The sequence below is a fragment of the Hakea prostrata genome, chromosome 9 (genome assembly GCF_041222555.1).
Source record: "Hakea prostrata isolate BN-2017 chromosome 9, UWA_Hpros_2, whole genome shotgun sequence".
Taxonomy (NCBI): Eukaryota; Viridiplantae; Streptophyta; class Magnoliopsida; order Proteales; family Proteaceae; genus Hakea; species Hakea prostrata.
In genome coordinates, this window is record NC_142608.1 from 6,124,025 (window position 1) to 6,149,609 (window position 25,585).

At 37.2% G+C, this 25,585-nt stretch overlaps 2 protein-coding genes across 6 annotated transcripts in view; one reads left to right on the top strand and one right to left on the bottom strand.

Moving 5' to 3' along the window:
* LOC149004292 (AP-5 complex subunit zeta-1) overlaps window positions 1-13,660 on the top strand; it is a 35,138-nt gene extending 21,478 nt beyond the window's left edge. Inside the window, exons 12-17 of the mRNA XM_089168110.1 lie at window positions 10,304-10,351; window positions 10,467-10,594; window positions 10,696-10,855; window positions 10,961-11,162; window positions 12,892-12,956; window positions 13,108-13,660. Coding sequence (XP_089024236.1) covers window positions 10,304-10,351; window positions 10,467-10,594; window positions 10,696-10,855; window positions 10,961-11,162; window positions 12,892-12,941 — 588 coding nt within the window. The 3' untranslated portion in view covers window positions 12,942-12,956; window positions 13,108-13,660. The remainder of the gene's footprint in view (window positions 1-10,303; window positions 10,352-10,466; window positions 10,595-10,695; window positions 10,856-10,960; window positions 11,163-12,891; window positions 12,957-13,107) is intronic.
* A 4,495-nt stretch (window positions 13,661-18,155) lies between these two features.
* On the bottom strand, window positions 18,156-24,249 carry LOC149004293 (homeobox-leucine zipper protein ROC2-like). Of its 5 annotated transcripts, XM_089168841.1 has the most exons (13): window positions 23,896-24,249; window positions 23,428-23,596; window positions 22,572-22,792; window positions 22,336-22,453; window positions 21,906-22,094; window positions 21,367-21,807; window positions 21,156-21,257; window positions 20,839-21,039; window positions 20,573-20,747; window positions 20,186-20,457; window positions 19,340-19,435; window positions 18,763-19,148; window positions 18,156-18,383 (listed from the first exon to the last, which is right to left on the bottom strand). In XM_089168841.1, the coding sequence occupies exons 2-12, from the start codon at window positions 23,518-23,520 to the stop codon at window positions 18,777-18,779; spliced, it is 2,280 nt and encodes a 759-aa protein (XP_089024967.1). In that variant the 5' UTR covers window positions 23,521-23,596; window positions 23,896-24,249; the 3' UTR covers window positions 18,156-18,383; window positions 18,763-18,776. The 5 variants fall into 5 exon arrangements, with proteins under 5 accessions (XP_089024967.1, XP_089024969.1, XP_089024966.1 ...); XM_089168843.1 differs by lacking the exon at window positions 23,428-23,596; XM_089168840.1 differs by having other exon boundaries at window positions 23,428-24,249.
* Window positions 24,250-25,585: the final 1,336 nt, after the last annotated feature.

The following is a 25,585-nucleotide window of genomic DNA, read 5'->3' on the forward strand; positions in this document are numbered from 1 at the left end:
AAATCACTCTTGCGATGGAGCCCAAGGATGAGGTTCGCGTGACAATGGAGCTCGGCGATGGAAGAAGACTCTGCGAGAAAGAGAACCCTAGACAACAATTTCACGATAATGGGTGATTCCGTTTTAATTACCCATATTTATATGTGGGTTCGATTTGGGTGAGTCTGTTTGGAAACCACCTCCAATGGATTCCGATTTTTAGGCTAAAACGTGGATTCCAGGTGATTCCAAGAATCACCTAGATTCCGACTCAACATGTGAACCAAACGCCCTTAAATATCTAATATCATGATTCCTTGGAATCTGATTCCAGGGAAACGCGGAACCAAACGCCACCTTAGAGATCCACAAACATCCCAAACCTTCCCATAATATTTTAGAATTATTTGCCAAAGATTCTAGGCGAACCCCTAACTTTAGGGAATTCATTCAAGAACCCTAACCCTCAATTTGGGTTCACATCATTTGGTATCAGAGCTATTATTCCAGCAAGTCCTAGTACCATCAAATCATAGCCATGGATGAGCCAGGAATTACCAGATAGTTGGAGCGAATCTTGAAGGCACAACAAGACATGCTAGCACAGTTGACAGATCTGAATACAAGAGTGACTACTCTTGGAACAGGGACATTCTTCACACTCCACCACCACCACTAGTAGCTCCCAAACTGAATCCACAAGTATACACACCACACCCGGATGAAACGAGCAGAACACAGAGATACAAAGAGGAAGGTGAAGCTGAACTTTTTCCTTCCATGGATAGAAACGGGCATACTAGAGAGGTCCCTGTATGATAACTTGATGCATGACAAATACAATGCATATGAGTGATAGCAAAAAAGAGCACAACAATTATTGGAGGACTATTTAAGGTCCTAATCTAATGGAGGGCAAGACCAAAGAGAGAGGTGCAGACCACTAAAAAGTCAAGCTAGAGTTGAAGGAATTCAATAGTTCATTAGATCCTCAAGTTTTCTATGATTGGAGAGTTGCCCTTGATGATTACTTTAATTGGTATGACCTATCAATAGACATAAAGATGAGGCTAGCAAAGACAAAACTGGTAGGTGCATCTAAAGACTGGTGGATCACCATGGAGTGAGAGTTGTACTATGAGGGCAGAGAAGCAACCACTTGGAGCCAAACATAGAAAGAACTCATTGAAAGATACCTGCTAGAACCGTATAACTCTAGGCTCCAGAACAATTCTACACATTGAAGCAAGGTACCATGACTGTAGCATCCAAAATAGGCGCTAAAGAAAGTAGGCTCCAGACCATGAGCTGGTTCAAAGTTGGTCTTAAGCCATATTTTTAGCTAGCATTGTGAGTCATAGACATATTAGATGTGGGATATCTCTTTTTGACAAGGCTCTTCATGCAAAGTCCCTATGGGCATAAAAGAATTAGAGCAGTCAGGATTGTAGAAGAGACCCACTACACACCAAACCCTACGCTCCCACTGCAACAACACCACCTAGGGTGCTGAACCCTATTAGAGTAGAAAACTATAGGCCCGTCTTCAGCAATAACCTTGGTGAGTGTTTTTTTTTATTACTGTTACGAGAGAGGACTCGCAGTCCTAGACACCAACCAGTCAAATCTAAATCTAGATTCAGAAAAGACCCATGAGTATCCATCACTAGACTTTAAATATGAGAACAATAAGGATTAGATAGATCCAGGGGCCCAATCTCTAAAATCCTATTGGCTTTACTGAAGAGGAAGATTGGTGGTGGAACTCTATCTTCCACACTAAACAACGTGCAAGAGGACTCATAGCGTAGACCATCATGAACCGTGGTAGCAACATCAACATGGTCTTTGAGAGTTTCATATAGAGAGCATGACTCAAGCCAGAGAAGCATCCACAATTATACAAGGTTTCTTTACTCAACGATGCCGGGATGGATATTTCACAGGTGTCTAGTCCTAGTCTCCTACTCAGATGAGATTTGGTGCGATGTAGTAGTACCTATGAGGATGGCCGGCATTATCTTAAGAAGACCATGGCTTTACAACAAGGACATCACCATCCCTTGCTGACAGATTAAGTGCATCTTCGAGCATAGATGACAGAAGATCATACTACTATCCCTAAACCTTGTAGAAGATGCCAAGAGAAGGAAGGACATGCAAACCAACCAGAGGGACCCCACCTAGAGCATGCCAGTTATGATGGCCTAGTCTAGTGGAATTCCAAAGAGGCCTAGCTTGAAGATAGTCCCAGCCCCTTCCCCCACCTCCAGCCCCATTGCAGCCTCTCCCCACCCCATTCTCTCTTTTGCGCAAACCCTAGGAGCCCACCCCACCCCATCGCAACTAGGGGTGTCAATAGGCTAGGTTGGGTCGGAGTAGCCTTCAACCCTAACCTTACCCTAGAGATTGAAATTGAAACCTAAGCCCTACCTAACCCTGTCACGGTTTAAAAATCCCCAACCCTAACAGGGCTCGACCCAACTCGGCCCCCCGATTAACCTTGGTCAGGTTGACCCTGATTTAGCCTAACCTTGACTATAATTTTTATTGTTGAATGATAAATTTAATAATTTAAACACACTCTCCCTCTTTTCTTAGTATCTACCATTGATTGCTCCTATGAAAAAGTTACTTGATCGGGAAAAAGATAAAAATGAGAAAGTATAGCGTGAGATTTGTGGAAATCTATTTAGATATTTAGGGAAAACATACATGATTATTGATTTGGGAAGGTGAGATTTGTGGAAATACATGATTATATATTTTGGAATGTGAGATTTGTGGAAATATATTTAGAATATTTACCATTGATTGCTCTTATTGAGGAAATATGTTTTTAGTATCTACCATTGATTGCTCCTGTTAAGGAAAGCATTATGGAGATATATTTTTAGTATCTACCGTTGATTGCTCCTATTAAGGAAAGCATACATGATTATTGATTTGGGAATGTGAGTTTTGTGGAAATATATTTAGATATTTGAGGTTGGCTGGATATTGAGATTGTTACTTACCAAAAAAGAAGGGATACTTGATTTATTTAAAGCCATTTTAATTTTTAAATACAACTTTAATAAAAAAACTAACACAAGGTTAGTTGGGCCGGGCCGGGTTGCCTTGAGAGCTAAACCCAAACTTGACCCACCTGACCTTGTCAGGGTTGATTATTTAGTAACCCAACCCTACTACCCTTTGGGTTGAAGAAACTGGGTTGGGATCGGATCGGGCTCAAGGCGGTTTGGGCCTATTCAGGTCAAAAGGGTGTTATGGATGACATCCCTAATCGCAGCCCTTTAGGACCCCTCCCCTACCCCCTACAATCCTCTTAGATCCCTCCCCTTACCCTCCCATACCCTTCAACACCACCTATCCCTCTCTTTCTCTCTTAGTTCTCCCTCCCTCCCTTTTCTGACTTTTGGCAATTTGAAAAGTAGAAAAGAAAGAAGAAAGGAAGAAATCAAAGAAAGAAAAGAAGAAGAGAAGAAAGATAAAAAGATTGCTCAAGATCTTTTCTTCCCTTCGGAGATCAAACCCATTGTTACCCAAAATCTTCTGTAAACCTTATCAAAAACATACCAAATTATCGTTTTCCTTTTCCTCTTACCAACCCATTTAGTTTTGTGAAACAAAAATTTTGTTCATACCCTACCCTTTAGGATTTGATAAAACCCTAATTTTTCCCTTTTCCAAAAATTGTCCCAACCCATTTATGTTTTAGTTATCTGAGCTTTCCTTGTCAATTTTAGATTGATCCTTTTCATCCCATATTAATTTTTGGTATCTCAAACCATCCCTTGGGAGCTTGTCAACAACCCTAATCATCTTGTCACCAACTCATATCAATCTTAACTTGTGTCTAGGATCTTCCCATAAATTTTTTAGATAATGTTTGGTTATTGGATTCTATAGAATTGGTTTCCATAGAATCCAGATTTATGATTTAAAAAACTGTTTGGTTAAAAAAAATAATGGATTCACTTGAATCACACTATTCACTTTAGTCTACTTTTTACCCTAGATTGGATTCAAGGCTGGGACATCTCAAAACATTAGCTTAAGATTGAATCCATCTTTTAGAATCAGTGTATAAAAAGGATTGATTCTAGAGAATGCAATTTATTGGGTTTCGGTCGCCTGGAAATGAACGAGACTTTTGCCTTCTTCTCCAACGTGAAGCTTCTTCTCCAAAGTAAAGGTTTCTTATTCTCTCCCGCAATTACTCTTTCATCTAATCAAAGATTCATTCTCTTTCTCAATCACTCTTTCATCTAAACAAGGATTTCTTTGAAGGTTGTTCTCTCTGTATCTACTTCATTCTTGTTGCAACGTTGGGAAATCGAATTTGATCAAAAGTCTATCTGCTATCTATTAACCAGATATGAGTGAAGAAAACACTAGTTTCTCCCATTGTCTCTTAATTTTTTTTTATTAAATATTTTTTTCTATGTGAGAAGAGAATATAGTGATTTTGTATTGAGTTGGAATGCAAGTGACTTTTTTTTTTTGGTCGAAGCAGGTGACCATGTCATTTTTTTGAGTTGGAATGTAGGCAATTCTTTTTTTTTTGGTAGAAGCAAGTGATTCTACTTTTTCTTTTTGTAGAAGTAGCGATTTTACTTTTTCTTTTGGTAGAAGCAGCGATTCTACTAACCAGGTCTTTTTTTTTAGTAGAATGATTTCTTTCTTTTTTCTCCCTCTTTTTTGGTAGAAGCAGCTAACAAGGTCGTTCTGATGATCATGGTTGAATTGTTCAAATAACTTTATCGATCTTTGGGTATTGCTTAATCGAGGTGTAACAAAGAAGCAAAAGTAGTTAGAAAATCCAAGCTTCACATGGTGAATGTTTTTGCCAGTTCATCTTTAGGATCTTAAGGAGAAAAATTTTCTTGAAGAATGAAGAATGGTAAATTTCAAAACAAAAATACAAAAATAGATTTTTGCAAAAAATTATAGATCAATGCATAGTTATGCATTTAGTAAAAGTTGGATTATTAGACTCTTAAATTCGAAATAGGGTTATCGGATAGTTATTTTTGATGATTGAAGCCTAAATGCACGTTAACCAAACAGTTTTTTCAAATAGATTTAAGTTCTAGACTCATTGTAACCAAACAATTTTTTGAGTAGATTTAATTTTCAGACTCAAAATAACCAAACAAATTTTCTATTCGAACCCGATTCCCAGAGAACCAGATTCTATTGCACCGAGATTGCAAATCAAATCTAGATTCCATAAAATTCAGCAACCAAACGCTTGCTTGAAGATCCATAGACACCCAACCTTCCCATGATAATTTAAAATGATTTGCTCGAAGATTCTAGGCAAACCCCTAATTTTAGGGAAGCCATCATAGGAACCCTAACTTTAAAATTTAATATACCTTAACTTTGGTTTAGTAAATTTGTGAACCAATCTTAAAATGACTACTAGGGGTGCAAGTTTGGCTTTGGTAGCCTTGACCCACCCGCCCTAAGCCTGATAGGGCTTGGGCTCAAGATTTTTGCCTTGAGGGTAGGTTAGGGACAAAATATTCTGGCCCTGAATCAAGGGCAAGGGTGGGCCTGGAATTAATGTTTGTCCCATTTTGGCCTGATTTTATCCGTATTTTGGCCCTAATGTTGACCCTAATTTTGGCCCTAATCTTAACCTTAACTTTCATCACAATATTAAGCTTCATACTAACCTTGATCCAAGCCCTCAATTTAACCCTAAGTCATTCTGATCCAATGAGTCAACTAAGATTTATATAATTTTTTTAAAATTTCTTTTGTTGTTTTCATTTGGTAAAAAAATGATTTTTAAATATGTTACGATAAAAATAGAATACATTATTTATTTATTTATTTCTTTTTCTGTTTTCATTTAGTAAATGAATTATTTTTTTAGTTTTAATAGGTTACAATAACAAACTAAGTCATTTGTTACATCCTACGTTCTTATTAAATATATTTATGTAAATACACTTAGAATCAAAATACTAATTCAATTTAGTTAAGGTGTTTTAGAATGAAAATTCTAATTAAACTGGGTACATTTTAAAGGCAAAAAATTTAAGGTCACAAATCATTACTCTTAACCTAGGGCATTCTACGATCAAACTTCCAATTAAACTATTTTAGCTGGTTTTCAATGATCATTACACCAAACAAGTTTAATTGAGTGCAAATGTGTACTAGCCTCATACTATAAATAATAATTGAAAACCAATTCAAGACATTCTTGCATCTAAGCGTAACTTTTATAATTTGACAATCCTAATTTGGAACATCTAAGTAAAATTTCAAAATATAAGGTTCTTAAGAGAAATTTGAATGAAATGATCTATAGAATTTTTTTTTATTTTTTATATGACAATGTATTAAAAAATTATTTTAATTATATTAATTGTTGATAAAAGATGATGTCTCAACCTTCAATGATGTGAAGTCTCTAATATCTATTGTATATTTTTTTCTTATTAATGAATCAATCAAATAAACATGAAATCATCTTGCAAAGAGATTGACTAATAAATCATTGCCATAATGTGATTAGTAGTTTTTATTATTATTATTATTATTATTATTATTATTATTATTATTATTATTATTATTATTATTATTATTATTATTATCATTTTAAATATAAGAATCTTATTTTTAATTCCAAATTTGTGAGATAAATCAATTTGGATGAATAAAATTATATTAACCTATGTTCTAAGGTAAATGTTCTTTATATTTCTACAATTGGGTTTTAATTAACAAGGTATAATAGATACTTTATGTCATTTGATTGCTTTTTGTCTTTTAAAACACATTTAGTTGGTAGGGGCTATTAGGGGTGCGGCTGATATTTTGATATTTTTTTTGTGTTGACGTTAATGTTAGAAGACAAATCACAAAGTACCACTAATAATTTGTCTATATCATATATATATATATATATAGAAAACTCTTTTTGCACTACTTTAAGATTTTCTTTTAATGTCTTATGTATGGATTATGCATATTTTAAAATTAGTATAATGAAAAGTATTGAACTTCAAAAATTAACATCAAATCGTATTTGTTAGTCACTTACTATATAATATGTTTATAATATACCAATATTTTATATGTTAGACGGTTCAAATTGAAAAACAAATTAGATTCAAAATTAATAAGAAGTTAGACTATGCATGTTAATTATATAATCACTCAATGCTATGGAGGTCCCCACTCCAGTATCCGCTTTGATTCATGTAGTTTCTATAGTGACAACTGGTGTTTTCATGATAGCAAGGTGCTCCCCTTTATTTATTCAAATTTTGATCAGGGATAGGGACATGGGATTCCAATAGGGCCAATTAAGCATAAGGATAGGAACATGGTCAATTAGGGATAAGGCTAGGGGCAACCTGTCCCGACCGGCCCAATTAGGGACAATTATGGCGAGAATGGGCTTGTCTTGTCTTGTCTTGGGCCGGCCTTGTAGGGCTTAGGGTCAAGGACAAGAATTTAAGGCCCTGAATTAGGGTCAAGGCCTGAATGGGCTTAGCCAAAAACGTATAGGGTTGGGATTGGGATTGAAGAAGCCCGTCCACCTTGGCCTTGTTGCAGTCCTAACTACATCGGAATCAACTACGACAGCAGAATCCACTCATACACTACACTTGAAATCCTTAAAAAATGACTACTAACCTCTTGGTTCCCCACTTACAATCTTGGATTGATCAGATGACCTAATTTGGTCAAGATCTGCCTACATTACCATTACTTGTCAAGGAATTCTAGGCCATATTACTAGCAGTATTGTGAAAGAAAGAGCCCCTAGACCACTTTAGGTTTGATGGCTTGCACATAATTCTCTGGTGGGCCTTTTTGATTCGATCTGAGAAACACGAATTACATTAAACCTTTCTCATGTTGGACAATGCATCTAGTATTTGAACTGCTGCCCAGAAGACCTGTGGTAAAGTTGGAAACAAGGCTCAAACTTATGAACTCCGCTGGGCAAATTCATGACACAAAACAAATAGAGATGTCAATCTATCAATATTACAACACTCTTAGGCATTATGGCAGAATATTGACCACTACACCTTCCAGCCAACCAGTGCTGATGATATTATAGCCTATCATAAACACTGAGACCCGGGTGTATAATTTCTTGGCTGGTCTCAGACTCTCAATTAGACCTGTAAACGGATCGGATTCGGCTCGGATAGGAGTCAGCTATAATTATCCTTAAATATAAATAGCTATATTGTTTCTTAATATCTAGGTTGACACAAACAAAACCACCAAGGGGGCCAACGCAAACTTAAAAGGAAAAAAAAAATTGTGAAAAACCCAAATTAAATAGCTAATGGCCCCCCAGGGTGACATTTTCTAGTTTCATTTGTTTTGGGGTGAAAATTAAGACTATAAAATGTATTTCTATAGCAAATTGAAATAATTGAAATGCTAAAAAAGTTATTTGAAAAAGGGAAGCATATAATGTTGAAAAAGCTGGAACCTTCAAGGAATTGGAAGCGATAGTTAGATTTGAAACCAATAAGCTTATTGGTCTTATTAACTTGGGCACGAATGTATCTTGTCAAAGTAACTTGGGCAGCAAGTTACTTAGTGCGCAAGTTAGAGCTGGAGTGTGAAAATCATGATTTCTTTGTTATGTTTATTTTTTGTTTTAGTCCTCATCAATATTTACTTTCCTAAATAATATAGGGCTGTAACTTACACTATAAATAAAATATTATAGGGGAAGGAGAGAACATGCAATTTCTCTCTTCTTCATTGTCTCTAGTAGAATTTCTTCGCTGATATCGCATCATGGCATCAGAGCAGTAGTTTAATCCAGGGATTCTCATCATGTCTCTCTTTTAAACAACCCTAATTCACACTTGTTCTCTTGGTTGCGACCACAATGCTGCCTAGTGCCTACTCTACCCATGTTTGTTCGGTGCTATTAAGGACATCAAAATACCGTTTGGTATTTTTATGCACCATTAAATTTCATTGTTTAGCCTAATTATTTCTCTACTCCATGGCGGAGGCTGCGAAAGTTGAATCGTTTCAGATTCAAATCACCAACAAACTCAACGGTATTGGTAATTACTATGGTCACTGTTAGTTCTTACATTCATGTGTGCCAAAGGGAAAGAAAAATATCTGACAAAGGATCCTCCAAAATTGGAGTCATCAAATGATAAATCTATTGTTGAGTTCAAAACCTGAAGTAGAGACGAATCTACTATTAAAATCTGGATTTGGAATAGCGTTGAGCCACAGATTGCCAACAACATCATGTTCCATGCTATTGCCAAAAATACTCTGGATTGATCTAAAGAAAACCTATTCTGGTGAGAAAAATATCTCTCGTATCTACCATCTCTATGAAAAGTGGTTTAATACTACACCTGGTTGACTACTATAGTGCAATAAAGGGATTTTGGAAGAATTGGCTGTTTATCAGCCCTTTACTACAGATGCTGAAAAACTACAAGAACAAGGGGTCGAAATACAATTGGCAAAATTTCTATCTAGTCTTAACTTTGATTTTCAGTGTTTTTGCAACCAAATACTGACAAATGAAAAGGTCCCATCTCTATTTCAAAGCTTCTTTCGTTTACAAAGCATGACTTCTGCAGGAAATATTGTTGCCCCACCTAAAGAAAACTCAGCCATCGTGGATGGCTGAGGGCGAGGGCTTCCATCTCGAGGTAGAGGAAGAAGTTCAGCTTATTTCGAAAAAGCTTGAAGAATATGTACTCGGCTCTCCTTCCATGTTAAGTTGGAAGTTTATGATTTTAAGAGAATAAGAATAGGAAAGTAGGAACAAGGGGAAGAGGAAGAGTTAGGTGGCAGCAAGTTCGTGGGAGGAAGTGTCTAATTCTCCCCTTATATTGATCCATGTATACAATAATGAATATAAAATTACATTCCTACCTTTTAATATAAGATAGCTAAGATGGGTAGAATGGTTAATCAAAAGAATAACACACAGTGTGTTTCAGTACCCTAACCACCACTTTTACATGGAACTTCAATAAAGTTGTATTTCTAGTTTTGAGGGATTGAAAATATGCTTGTTCTGTATATGGCTTTCCAGTATTAAATATCCTCAGGGCTGTGCCCCCTCTTGAATTAGAGTTTAACTAAAGCCCTTTGAACTCAAGTATGCAAACAAAGTGAAAAATGGAATTGAGTCATTTGTGACTCTTATTCATTTTTAAAATATTTGAACTGTAGGCTGGACTTGAACCGCCCCTCACTACTAGGAAGTTGGTGGTATCCTTTCTGAATGTGGATGTCTGGATGGATGTGTACATTTCATTAATATACCTTAAATTCTTTACAGAAGCCCATCATTGACAGACTTGGAGAAGCTTATGACAGCCCTGCTAAGGTAAAATAATCGCAATTACAAGAGATGCATGCAGCCTACATGCAATATCGTGAAAATTCTGTTTTGCTGTCCCTGTTGAACAACGTTCTTTTACATAATCTTTTCCCCTTTACAGACAGAGTTGGCATTACAGTTGTGTTGGGCTATTGGGGAACATGGAGGTGGAGGCGGATCACGCAAAGATGTAGCTCGAGAGCTCTTTGAGAGCCTGGAGTTGCTTTTGTATGAGAATCTTTCGTCTAGGTTGGTGCTATAATAAACCATGCCATCTGAATTATAGAATATACCTGGTAATATTGAAGAGGTTTACATGTTTAAATATTTTCTGTTTATTTATTTGGAAGTCGTCCAGCTGTAAGTCAGGAGCAAGCTCTTGGCTCAGGTGGTGCAGCTTTCAGAAAATCATTGCAGGCAAGGCTTCTGTGTTTTGTTGTCACAGCAATTGCGAAGCTTGCTACTTATCATCGTGAGTTACTACCCAGGGCACGCGTATCTTTGGCCAAGGTATGGTCATCATTTCCATGCAAAAAGTTGAAAATCTTATAATTTGTAGTTCATATTATTTTAAATTTTTTTGTCAAAATAAGTTCCACTAAATTTGCATTACAGGTTGCTCGTTCTCGGAATTCAGACGTGAGAGTTTGGAAGCGTGCACGGGATTATTTGGGCTTAATGGATGAACCGGCAATCTGTTTGTCTGTTTTGGGGCCTTCTAGTGGAAGCCTCCAGAATCCTGGCACTGTCAACTGGAAAGATGGCAGCTCAAAGATGATTGCTCATATTCCATTTTATATACTAAGTGGCCAGGAAGGTAAGTGATCAGCCCTATGAAGATGCAGTAGTATAATTATGAAATAAATGTACTAGTACAAGGGACCTCGATGCTCTCCTAGGTCCTGGTGCTTGCTTAGTGAAAAGCATAGCTACCTCCTTTTCAGACTTCTCATCGCAGGACAAGGAACCATGATGCCGACCTCATTTAATTGGGATAAGTTGGAGTTGCTGCTGTTGTTGTATTTGTACTTTGGTAGTTTTAACAGTTAGAGTGACCAAAGAAAATTTTCGATGCAAGCTGAAGGATAACGAATAATTAGATAATGATGATGATCTTAAGAAGAGACTAAGTGATGCAGTATCGATAGACTGGTTCAATGGAATTCGGTCCAACCCAAAAAGAACCAGCCTGATGGGTTTTGGTCCAACAATAGTTGGACTGAATTAAATAAATTATTTCAGTTTTAATTTTTAGTCCTTTGGTTGTTTTAGTTTTATGTAGGATTAAGTTAGCTTTGGTTTGAACTTTGTTTTGGTTTCATATTTCAAACCCCCCCCCCCCCCAAACCGAAAAAAGAAAAAAAAACCACATAGGTGGACCCTAGAACAAAGCCCCAATTGGCTCACCAAGGGATAGCCTAGTTCTGTCCGTGGGTATTTTGGTCATTTTAGCAAAAATCAGGTGTCTGGGTCCTAGTAATTGGGTTCCATACTCCCTCTTTTTTTTCTTATGCTTTTAATTGAACTGGTTTTGCTGGTTTGAACCTGTTGTTCACTTTCAATTATTTGAATATTCCCTTTTCTAGCCTGAAACGATTTTTTACTTACTTTTTTTTCTCCGGTAATTCCCCAGCCTTTGACGACTTTTCAATGTGTTATATTTTGGACTCATCCAAGGATTGTAACACCGAGGCTGCATGGGAGTCAAACCATGTTTTGGGGTCATTTTTGACAAATAGATTTTGGAGAAACAATGGGTTATAACTGTCCTGGGAAATACAAGCAGGGTTTCAATGGGAAAGACAATGCTGGCAACCAATCTGCTTCCTCTTTCTAATGGAAGTTTTGCAGAAGATTACTTTTAGGTAATCTTCCTAAAGTGAGGATGCAGTCGTAGACTAATTTTCTTTTTGTTCAGTTGTTCTGCTTTTGACTCAAGTAAAATATATCAGGAAGCAAGGTGAGGAAGACTCGCATAACGTAGGCCTTGTATCAAGTATATCCTTAAATATAGCTGGTAGGAGTGGGATCTATGTAGCTGAACCGATTTAATTGTGATAAGTATGAGTTGTTGCTGTTGTATGTATGTATCAAGACGTAGTAGTTTATCTAAAAATTTGTTCAATAAACTTGCAGATGACAGTTCTGCCAACAGGATGCAGAAACAGGTCTCATCCTGTTGGCTTCTCCTGCTTCTTGTTGGACTCCATCTAGCATCATGCCTTCCTTCAAATTTCGTAGTGTCCTTGTCTTTTCTCATTTTTCGGTTCTGTACCTTCAGATCCTTCTACTTGCCCCATATCTCTCCTGACAGATGCAGCAATTTATCTCTGTTGCATATGCTGAATCCATCTCATTAGCTTACCCTCATCTTGTCAACTGTTGGTGCTATCTCTAGGTTCCTCTGAATATATTCATCCCTAACTCTATTATCTCTTGGTCAATTTGCATGGAATGGAACTATTTCTTGTGTTTGTTCTCCATAGAAACTCATTTGCCAACTGTTTCTAAGATCTTCCTGTATTTTATTCACTTGGTTTTTGCAGGTCCACCTTTTCATGATTTTTCATTTGCTGATATATTACCAAGTAAATGAAGGCACCCCCTGAAGGTAATGTCGCTTTGAGTTACAAATTTACATCTTGATAGAATTTTGTCGTCTGAAAACCATTCTTTGTCTGCCTAGTTATTTGCAAAAGCTAGTACTGAAACTTTCAGGTTTTTCTAAACGGGACATAACAACAATTTTCCTCCTTTCACAGAGATTTCTCAGATGCACTGCTCTTGAATTCAGTAATAAGCTGTCAATGACCAAGGCACCGGATGATAGATGGTGAATTGCGAATTGCAACCCACAATACCAACCATTTAATGTCAAGTTATTACTGAACATCTAATGTTATGATTGATTCATTGATTTTCTTTCTTTGTTTTCTGGTTTCCTATTTTTATTTATCCTGGGTAATTAAAGAGAAAAAAGGTAGAATTTGTTGAAATACATTGCATCTATGTGGAGGCACCGTTGGATTAGTGTCCCTCTTTCAAATTTAAAATTTTAATGCTCTTGGATTATTGTCCTCCTTTAGGCTTTAGTTGAATCTGCAAAACCATTAATACGGATGAGGTGGAACAAGATCCGTTTCTGGTTTGTGTATACTTTTTTAACAATGGCTCACATTTGCTTCCATTTTCATGGTTGAAGGATCAATGTTTGTTCTGACCCTGTACAGTGAGGTTCTTGCACGTTACCTATTCTCACATTCTCTTCCATTTCCGAGGGGAATGAAGGACCTGTGAATGGCGATCTAAGACATTAAGTTCTTCCCAATTCTACTTCTTTAGAATTCTCTAATCGTCAGGTGCTTAACAGTTTTGAATTTAAGTTCAAGACGCAAAAGGCTTGACATCCAAAGGAGGGGGTTCAAAGAAAGCTCAGACAAATTCACCCATCACTACAACATTGTATTATCCCCATAATAGCCGTAAGTTAAGGGCATGTTTGCCTCCCAATCAGTTCTATTGATTAACATATGGGATACAATGCTTCAGCCATAATTATTTTTTCTCATCAATTGTCGTAAGCATTTTTAGCTTCATGAAATCTGGAGATTCAGCTTTTTTAATCGGATTAAATCACACATGCTGGGGTGTGTTAGGTTTCCATGGGTAAACGGGGTGAAATCCAGAGATTGTCAAAAAGGCTATACGTGTGCACACTCACAAAAATTATGCTCAATCAAACCTGGTTTTTTAGGATGAATCCTCCAGATTTCATTCCCACAACCAAACACTAGAATTTTATAAGTTATAACTCCGTAGATTTGAAATCTCTAGAAATTTGAAATCTCCAGACTCATGTAACCAAATAGGCCCTAAATGAATCTTTGCTTGCCAATCAGTTCTATTGATTAACATATGGGATACAATGCTTCAGCCATAATTATTTTTTCTCATCAATTCTCCTAAGCTTATTTTAGCTTTGCCCTTGGTTCTTTTAGCTTTTTTAATTCGGATTAAATCATTCATCATGCTGGGGTGTGTAAAGGTTTCCATTAAACATGGTTTAGGTCACGTTCCCACAAGGGAGAACGATTGTACTCCCCTTGTAGCTTAGGTGGTGAATCGTAGATGTTACTCTCAACCAGCTCTAGGTAACTTGATTTCTTAATTTATCCACCTAGTTGTATTACCCATCAATCTTAACAACTTCATTTTTGTTATATCGAGTTTATCTATATGAAATTTCTTTGCAGTTCAATTATTTGCATCACGATCATCATATGCTATAAATATCTCGACCAATGGGCCGAGGGGTCCCCATAAATTTTTATTTGGAGTCATTTCTACTTCATCCATTTCATTTTAGTTTTCTGGAAAACACTATTCTCCATATTACCTTCTTTGTCTAGTATTTGGCTTCTCTCCTTGGAGGAGATCTCCCAAGGAGTGCCAATGAGTTATAAAATTCATCTATGTATAATATCTTAATCTCAGGGCACTCATTGGATTTATTATGGCTTTTTGATTAGAATATGCCACATAGCTCAATCCTATAACTCATTGGGAGAGCCCCTCCAAGGAGAGTTTAGATCACCTTCCCGTCAAGGGAGAACAATGTGCTCCCCTGACACCTCCCCCACCACATATTCATTATCTCTTTCTCAAATTAAATCTTCTCCACACTCTATCTCTCTCAGGATTTTTCTAGTATTCTTTTCAGAAAGAATAATTGAAATTTTCTTTTATTTCGTTGTTCTTTCTTTCTCCTAAAATTTTGATTCTACTAATAGTTCAACCATTAATTTTCTCAAATCTAATCATAATCATTGATTTTTTTTAATCCCTAAACTTTCTCCTAAAATTTCAATTACTATTAATAGAAATTTAAATCTTGTCAATTTTATTAGATCTAATAGTAATCATTTAATTTTATTTTTGAATCCCTAACTTCAAATTCCTATTTATAGCAATTTAAATTTTAAGTCTTATTAGTTTGATATTTAGAATTTCAGCCATTAATATTATTAGATCTAATCATAATCATTGAATTTTTTTATTTTTATTTTTTTACTTAATTTTTGGAAATTGACTATTTTCCTCATATTTAGTTAATTGATTTTAAATTTATTTATTTTTTTCTTGCAATTTCTCCCACAATTTTCTTTCATGATCTTTAAAGTTTTCTCCTACAATTTTAGCCTCTATGCTTTATTTCAATATATATTTTTATAATTTACTTATACTTGTGTTATCTATATTTTACTCCTATTAAATTTACCTAAATTATTAATGTAGACCCCACATCCGAATATAATAAAATAATTCAGATGTGGGATCCACAGTGGGTCCCGGATTGACCTACATAATATGTATGGTGAAAAGATCTTAATGCTCATCCAACATAGAGGTGATGTAGACTCATTTTTGGCCTCCCAATGTTTAATCCTAGCTTCCCCCCTGCACTCGACCAACCCAGTCGGATCCACATCCTCCGTAATTCTTTTCCCTACAATTCCCTCTTAGGATTGTGCCATGTGGCATTTAAATAAAATTCAAATTTATGGGTGGGTTTAAATAAAATTTGAATTTAGTTTAAATTGAGTAACCGTTGGATTATTTAAATGCCATATGGCACAATCCTAGGAGGGAACTGTAGGGAATTGTAGGGAAATGAATTACAAAGGATGTGAATCCAAGAATGGGGCTTATATCCAGCTTTGGTTGGCATTTTCCGAGCAAAGAATTAATCAGTTCTTGAGAGTCCGTCTCCATGATAATGCTTTGACATTCCTCCAATGCATATACCAAACCAAGTTGAAGGGCCACGGTTTCCCCATGCAGAGCAGTGGTAGCAACTATTGGAACTGAGAGGGCCAAAACCAGTTTACCTCTTGCATTCTTTCCCACCAAACCAAGGCCTCCATCCTTCGTTTCCATCTTCCATGCTACATCAGTGCATGGGCGGAGCTCCCTTAGGGCCTGGGGACATTTTGGGCCCTTTATTAAACTTTTTTTTGGTCATTTAGCCTCTTGTGTAAAACATCAATATTTGCCAACCCCCAAAATTGGAACTCTTTTTTTTTTTTAAAGTGAGGATAATGGTTAGAAAAGTCATTATTGACCTTCCTAATGTTGAATCTTGCTAGTGTCTCAAACACCCCAATTGCTTTTTGGGGGTGGACGACCCCTAATGTTGACGCCACTCACACGGTGTTACTTTTAAAGCATCCTTGCAATGTCTTCTCCCATTTCTTGTCATCTTCCCTTGTGTTAGCAGCAGGAACCAAACTTCTAGTAGAAATTTTTAGCTGCCTAGAGCTCCTCAAACGCACATCTAGCTATTTTATGTTTTTGATAACAATCAATCTCTAATGCATGAAGCTGCACATCAAAACGAGCTAAAGAAAACCCACTAAAATGTGAGAAGGTGGTAGCTGAACGGACATATGAATATGTTAACTGAACGGCTCTAAATTTCTACTGTCAGATCCGTTGACTAAATCTGAATCGTCCAATAAAATTTATATTTTTCTTCCCATTTTTTTTAGATTAGTTAAGATAATCTTCTATCACCAATTAAATTTTCAAAAAAAAAAGAAGAAAACAACACTCAATTCTTGCTGGCGGGTTGGCGGTTAGAGTAATGTTTATTTCTTCTTCCTCTGTTCCTTCTCTATTTCTTCCTTTGTTCTCTCTCTATGAAAACTCTTTCATCTACGTTCATCAAGTTTGAACCCTTTGATTGCAATGGTTCTTTTGTTGTCATCTTGAAGAAGTGAAAAATAAATTTTCTTCTTCCTTTAGAAAGAGAAGGAATATAGGAAAAATAAAGAGATGTTACTGCCAATGAGAATTGACAACCGTGATATTAGGTTAAACTTAAATAACCTAGGAAATAATAGGTTTATTGGACGATTCAAATATAGTTTAACAAATCTTATGGTGAATATTAGAACCATGTAGTTAAACTATTCACACTCCATTTAGCTACACTTTAGCCTTAAAATATTTTTAAAAATAAATTTCCCTTCAACCTCAATCAATGGGAATCTATTCGAGTTTTAGCCCCTCAAGCACACAGAAGAAGATAGCCGGAAGACATACTAATACTCTATTGGGATTTGTGAAACCTATGTGTTTGTTTGAATCTTTACCATACGGTCAAAGCTTTCACCAAAAATACCTTCTTTGGGTGGAGATGAGTAATATCCTCTTTTTTTTTTAGGGTAGAAGAGATGAGTAATATCAACTTTGCAAAGAGTGGGAGGGAACTTGGATTGCACATTATTCATGGTTCAAATAAAATAAAATAAAAAACCACCAAGATCTCCTAAAAGATTTTTCACTTCCTTCCTTGGTAGTCTCTATATTTATATTTAAGGAAATCTTATAATCAAATCTTGTATTAATGGAATAACTAAATAGACCCCCTCCATATTTATCCATCTGTTTACACCATTTACAGCTCGAAATGCAGTTAAGGTACTCAGCCAATTATATTTAATTTGGAAAGCATCGTGAAGAAATATACTAAGAAAAACTTAAAAACCTCATGAAGAAAAGGAATTTGTTGCAAAAATAGAAAAAAGGAATTCTTTTTTATAGTTGAAAATGAAGCCAAGTCTGCAATCTAAGCAGCTAAGACCCCCAACCCACAAACGATACATCAGAAGCCCACATACAATGAGGGGAAGTGGGAAAAGAAGAAACAGAAGAAGAACCCTAACCCAAAACAGATCCCTAACCCTAACCATCCCTAATTCTAATCTTAACCACGAAAGAAGAAGACAAGATGGATAAGCTTTCTTTCTCTCTCTCTTGCTCCATTTTTGTTGTTGGAGAAAGTCAATACCCGAACCAACTGCCATTGCAAGGTGGTGTGAAATCTTCGCAACCATTGTTTCTCTGAGTCCTCTTGACAAACACCACGAGGCAAGGATCTTACGAGGTGCGTTCTTGACTCTCATCTTTTCAGTTTCCCTGAATTCTGAACCCATCCCTTCTTTCATTCTTTCTTTCGTCGTCCGTCATTCATCAGCTGCAAACACAATACAAAACAAGATCAGAGTCGATGAGAGCGACTACTCAAAGCCCTACAAAGAAATACTACAAAACAAGCAGAGCATTAAAGATATCATTAATGCATCAACTCCTAGACCAAACCCCAACCAAAAAGTTTCTGTGAATACCCAGACCAACTATGGGGAACCCTAAACCAAAAGAGGAAGCAAAAGACTAATGGGGCCAAAAAGAGAGATCCAACAACCCCTAGAGGGCACTCTCTATAGGGTTTAGACTACATAAAATGACATAAGAGTGAACTTTCAAACTTAATGAAAGATCTAGATAGTTGCATTAGTGACGGAAATTTAAACAAAACATTCACCATAGATCAAATTATTAGACCTTAGACTCACCTGTACAAGGCAGTTCATGCGGTATCGCATGAAACTGCAGCTTTAATTCTCTCAACAGTACAAGCTATGAGACTGTTAACAGTAGCCACAGATCCTAGAGAGAGTTTTGCACTTGGAGCTGAATCCACCAATATTTGAAAGGCAACCGTGAGAAGAGATCCACCAGATCCAATTTCATCATTGATTATTCCACCATGAATTGGTGGTGGCCCATCAGGTAGTATAGCAAACCCTGATGGTAGGAGAGCAACATAGTCTGGATCTCCACCATTTAGCACCACATTCATAGCAACAATGTCAACAGGAGCATAGATTACATAAGAACCCGTAGAGTCAGTGCAGCTCTCTTGCAAGATCAACATGTTGCTTTGGCTTGAATTTGCACTCTACAAAATTAACTCATCAAAATGATATTAATACTCACTGGTACTTGGATGCATAGGTGAGATTGCACAAAATTAGATCAGCATGTTGCTTTGGCTTGAATTTGCACTCTCACAAAATTAGCACAACAAAGTAAGATTAATGCTCCACATACTTGGATGCATAGGTGAAATTGCAGAAAGAATTATCTTACATTCACACGCAGTAGAGAGACACAGTTCCCATGATCACGGCCATTTGCAATGTGAGCCATTTCTTGCACAACACCTCCATTTGAGAGGATATCCCACTGTGATTGCAGGAAATAATTGGCAAGCAAATGAGAATTCACTGTTTACAGAAACTTTTGGAAGGGAAAATGCTTCTAGTATCAATTGGTGATTTTAAAAACCACTGAAATTTATCATCTATTACTGGAGAAATACCAAAGTAAAGACTCAAAACTTATTGTAGACAAAAGCAATACAACAAAAGCACCCAGCGAAGAACCTTAGGTGGAAAACTACAGCAACGGTTGCTGAAGACTGCAATTAAATGCATTCCATAGCCATGGGTTCTCCAGATTGCTAGTGAAGTGTTTAAATAAGGCAATAAGGACTGTGGTTGGTGAAGACCGCGACCAAATGTCCTCTATGGCCGCGGTTTTTCAACAAAAGCATTACAAGAAAAGAACCAAGGCACACTGTGTGGCAGTTGTTGAAGACGAGACTAAATGTACTCCCATGGGTTTTGCAAATCGTAGCCAAAATTGTTAGTCTTTTGGCTTGTACATGCCTAGTTAATACATGTCCATGAACAACATTGCAAATATTCAAGGCTGCACCCCACATACACACACAAAGGGGCTCTCTTGGTACTCTACATATGCTAGGAATAATTCAATGCCTAATTAGGTTGAACATCAGTGAATTTTGGATAGGTAAAACATATAGGGAAAAGAACTATTAGTATGTGAACTTCTAGAATACATGCTTACATATATGTAGCCAACAAATAAGAAAAGGAAACAAAGGAAGCTGATTTTGGAGGATTTCTATACCTCACTGCGGGAGTTCTCATCACGAAGGAAATGAAAAACTCTATCTGGTGAAACCGGAAGCCAGAAGGAAGTGGCGGCACTTAGCACAATACCGGGAGGCCTGCCTGGATCATCTATGCTTTTCCGAGTCATGACCCTTACATCTTCATTGACACTTCCAGATAATGTAGTCCATGTGTGAGCAGTTGAAGCACAAACACCAGCACAAAAGCTTATCACCATCCTCTCGGCCAGCTTCAGCATGCTCTTTCTTCCTTCATGACTAGTTATTACTGTCAAGCAAGAGAACAACAACACTGGTTAAATGTGATTAACTGAAGGATCAGAATTTTTCTAGATTCTTTGAACAAGTTTAGTTTGCAAAACAAGGAAATGTATTTGACATACCACCAACATCTCCGGAAGGCATACTACTGGCCATTGCACTAGCCATACGCTCGCACTGCCGATCCAAAGTAGCAACCCAGCGCTTCGCACCAAATGCAAGTCCGGAATTAACTAGTGGTCTATATATGTTGTGAACTGCTCTATCATCTACTTCTACGTGTTCAACCCAAATGACCTTGAACAAGTTTCAGAAAGGCACCAATTAGTTTATGCAAATACTTATATAATTGTATGGAACTATCAAAATCATACAAAGTAATAATCACCTTTGAGTATCCATTTGGCATTTCTTGGATTAAACAGCCTGATGGCCGCCTTCGACATCTCGTGCCTGGGTTTGGCCGTAAATTATCCAAGGAGACATCTACCACTGCCCAAGTTCCATCAGCATGTTGCTTGCAGTACCTAACGAAGTAACTCTCACGCGTTGGAACAAGTGGGGAGGGAACTTGGAACTCTGCTGTCATCTGAAGAAAAGAAAACACGTTAAATGTTGTTATTAGATTCAAATGTCAATCAGGATCAAAATGAATTTTTCTGGGTATTAAATGAAAAATAATATGAAAGTAACGAAAAATGATACCACTTGCAGAGCTCCATTGTAGTTCCCTGCTACACCAGTTGATAGGACTTCAAGGGTCATTCCTCTTGAAACAATGCCAGAGAAAACGTTCACCCACTGGTTCTGATTATCAAAAGGAAAAAGAAAGGAAGAAAGAAACAAAATTTCAATGATCATTTGATGACAACTAATTTTGACCCAGAAGCACGCAGCTATAGCTAGCTGTACCTACCACATCCATGAGGATCTCAACAAGGTTAACGTAGTTCATTATAACTACAGCGGTTTCCCTAGAAGCTTCCGATTTCAATCCAAAGGGCTTTGGCCCAATTCCCCTGGGGAAGTTCCTTATATATTCCTCTTCGCATAGAACCTCAGTAGTACCATCAATGCCAGAAAGCCACAAGGGTTCCCCAAGTTGTGCCATCCTAACCAGTTCCTCCATTGCAGCAACAGCAAGCTCGATGATCATTGGCTTATCAGCCTCAGTCGGTGCGGGTATCGATCTAAGGAGATCACCTGATCCATACATCTCCCCTCCAATGCTGTGCAATCCATAGTTCCCACCACCTATTTCAAGTGAACGGGAACCTGGAGATGGAAGAGGGGAAAAGGGCACCAAAGCCGACTTGCCACCCACATATTTAGCAGCAATGCCTGAAATCCTATCAATCTGCAAGAAGAAGTCCAAAATTGAATTCAACACCGCAAAAGTTAATTTCTCAAAAAAATTATGGTCAAAAGCAAAATTAAAACTAGATGGTAAGAAACCTCTTCTCTAAGTTTGGCATTCTCAATCCTCAACTGATGCTCATCAAATGACATCTCGCCTATAGTGGTAGGACCTCCACAGTTGGGGCATGAGGCATTGCTGAGAGCTTCTTTGTACCTTAAGTTCTCTGCCCGAAGCTTCTCGTTTTCATTTCTCAGCTGTGTGTTCTCATGACGCTCATGCTGCGTCTGTCAACAGAAAAAAACAGTGTAAATCCGCTATAAAACGACGAACAACTGTAATGACATCCTCTTACATAACAAACCCTTCAAGAAAATCTTCCAACAGAGAGTCTAACACAGTCAAAATTAGCGCAAAAAAATCCAAAGGAATGTTGAGAAAGTGAAGGAGAAAATGTTGCAGAATGTCATAAGAGAGCATAGAAAACGCCTGTAATGCAGTAAATGCAGAAACGTTTTTAGTGTTTACCTTCATTTGGGTTCTCTTATTTTGGAACCAAAACTTAACCTGCAAAGGCTCCAACCCTAATTCACGGCTAAGTTCCTTCCTCTGCTTGTCATCTGGGTGAGGACACTCCTTGAAGAATCTGTTTATGGAAAGAAAAAGAGCAGGGGAAAAATGAAACACGTTACTTATGTGAACAGAGTAATTTAAGGCAGATTTTCTTCTTTCTTTTAAGAGGAGTTGAAAAGAGAGACTCTTACGCTTCCATTTCTTGGATTTGGTTTTGAGTATGGCGATGGTAACGCTTCTTCCTGGGACGGTTTGATGGGTCTTGATCATCGCCGGAAGCACCTTCAAGGTTCTCGCTGCCGGATTTGCTTTCAAATTCCTCGTCTCTGATCATCTTTACCATTTCACTTTCTGATGGGTTATGGGCCATCTCAAGTGGAAGCTGCTGTTGCTGACCCTCCATAAGGTTTGGCTGGAACATTCAAATTCACAAATCTTTAAGAATCAATCAAGCTCATAAATACATTTCACACATAACACCAAAAGCAAAAAATTTCTAGAAAATTTTCACCAAGGTCAAACAGAAGTGATTAAGAAAGTTGATCTTTAATTTCTCCCTTTTCTTTTTTCTCTCTCTGGTTAATCAAGAAGAGGACGAGGACGACCCATGCAGTAGAAACTCCAGTACGCGTTTTCTCTAATATCGAGAAGGATTTATACTGAAACAGCTTAGGCATCTAGCTGATACCAAAGAGCTTACTTTTAATTCTTAATTGCAAAGTAAGCTCTTTGAGGAAAATTAATTACAACAGAAAAGCAAAGATTAAAACTTAGAACACCAATAAATTAGCAAAACAAAACAAAGCAAGAGATTATAATGGTGATGATGAAGCTCACAACCCAAACCAACATAGAGATCTTAAGAACCACTGCTTACCAGGAAAAAGTTATCAGTCATGGACTCACAGAAATGAAAAGTAGAAGAAAAAGAAGAAGATGAACAGAAGGAGGAGATGAAGATGGAAAGAAAAGCAAGGAAGAAGAATTTAGGGCATGAGATTGGGGGATTTAGAAAAGAATGGCAGGATTTATATAGTGGTGGCTGACCTGAGCAAGCGAAAGGCCCGAGGAAGATCCAAACCCATTGTTACCCATTACTGGTGGCACGTGTCTCGCTGAAACCATCATCCCTACAGGCATATTCACAGCGGCCAAAAACCCTAAAACCTCATATAAGGCTTTCACACTTTGACCTGCTTCTTGTGTTAAGGAGATCCTAAGTAAGAAAGAGTTGAACACGTTAATAACCACTTCTTTGCACTTTGTCTGAACTATCTAAGTAGATCATTACAATTTCTGCCTTTCAATGGTATCTATTTCTGACGTGCCAAACAAAGAGATGAAGAAACAAAATAGAAAATAACTAACAAACCCTTCAGCAATAAAAGTGAAAGAAAAAAAACGCCCACGAAGATCGCGGAGGATGATCATGAAAATTGTGGGTTTGAGAATCTGATCTCGTTTTAGAAAGGCAGAAAGGAAGGATTGCTGAATTAGGAAAAATTATATACTTACTCATGTAGAAGGCTTCATAAGAAGCAAAATAAAACTTGTATAGGCTCTAAGGAAGGCCAAACGAGATGGATTTAGTTAGATCTACTTCTCAGGTTATTTGGTTGCCGGAAACAACTTTTAAAGGGTTCTAAAAGTTGGTTTTCCGGCTGTTTCTGATTGAGTTTTCCCTTCTGGGTTCATGCAGAAGGGACCGAGAAAGAAAAAGGCAAACCATGCAAGAGTTACAGGTGCTGTAGCTGTGAAAATAAAGTCGAAAGATGCAGAAAATAACGGAAACTGAAAGAGGAGAAAGGGAGAAATTAGGGGAGATGGAGAGAAAGGGAAGGAGAAAGATGAACAGGTGTGGAAGATGTGGCAGTGAGGAGTAATTGCAGAGTGCATAGAGAGGGTGCAAAAGCATTTATGATAGAGGTGTAATTGCCCAGGAGAGAGAAATAGAGGTTTTTGATGCTTAATTTTCTCAAGGAGTATGGTGAAACGAATGACGGCTACCAAACAACTCAGCTTTCAAGCCCCTCTCCCTTTCACTGCCCAAAATTTCCCATTGCATTTTCACAAGCTCTTTGCTTTTCTCCATCCTTCCTGCTAGAAAAAAAGAATTACGCTTTTCTTTGAAATCTCCAAATTCTTGTAGAATCAAATACAAAAAAGGCTAATGAGCACAAAATTAGCAAGAGATAAAACTAGAAATAATGACATGCATGGTTATTTTTAGCTAGGCTTTGTGCCTTTTAGATGTTTTCCTTTTGTTACGTGTATTCTTCATTCATCCAAAATAAGTATTCATGAAAATAACAGGATGATCCAAGATTTGAGACAGTGGTAATTATCCATCAACCTATTACAAAATTGTAGTCATGTATACATGTAGATTTATAGCGATATATATACAGATGTCGAGCAAATAAGTATATATACATGGAATATGACTTATGTGAAGAGTTTCATGATACTTCTACAAGACTACAACATAGACAGTTTCATCATTTTAATTTATGTATAGTTAATCAATAAATATGATATCGATAGTTTAATAAGACTTATTTCTTGATGAAAAGATACAGTTGATTAACAAATACGCGACACAAATAGTTTTTCGATTGAGATTTGAAATGTTGCATGATTGTTATACAACATACGTCAAATAATATATATAGCTTGAAAAAAATTGCATGATTTTTATACGGCTTACATGGTGCATGTTGCTCATACTGATATGGAGAAAATATGATCGAACTGGGTTCATACTTGGTTTGATCCTCGACCCCGGTCGAGACAGAAGGAATCGACTCGCTCCCGAGCGAACCGGATCCGTAAGATGGCTTGCTGAGGAAGAAAACTTATTCAGCTACAAGCATGCCCTAATCCAACTTATGGATTAGGTTAATTACCCTAATGATGGCAGACTCAAATTGACGGCTGCTACTAATCATTATCGAAGGGATAATCATCGCATAACCTGGAGGTTATCTCAGGAGTCCAAACTAGTAGAAGTCTATCGCTCAACGGATCTAACTGTTAAGATCCAACAACTACCCAAAAAAGGCTCAAGTGCATCCAACGAAGGAGATTCGAAGGTACACTCTATATAAACCTCACTGCCATACGAGGTGAGGGACTCAGATTCATATACAAACTGATAGACGTAAACTATCAGGGGACTTACGATCTAGATCACCTTTCCCAGTTC

What these genes read in the sequence shown, in the direction of transcription:
- LOC149004293 (XM_089168841.1), bottom strand. Translation starts at nt 23,520, where the DNA reads ATGCCTGTAGGGATGATGGTTTCAGCGAGACACGTGCCACCAGTAATG. An exon ending in ATGCCAAACTTAGAGAAGAG is followed by an intron (nt 21,808 to 21,905) that starts GTTTCTTACCAT and finishes TTCTTCTTGCAG; the next exon opens with ATTGATAGGATTTCAGGCAT. An exon ending in TCTCTCTACTGCGTGTGAAT is followed by an intron (nt 19,149 to 19,339) that starts GTAAGATAATTC and finishes TTAATTTTGTAG; the next exon opens with AGTGCAAATTCAAGCCAAAG.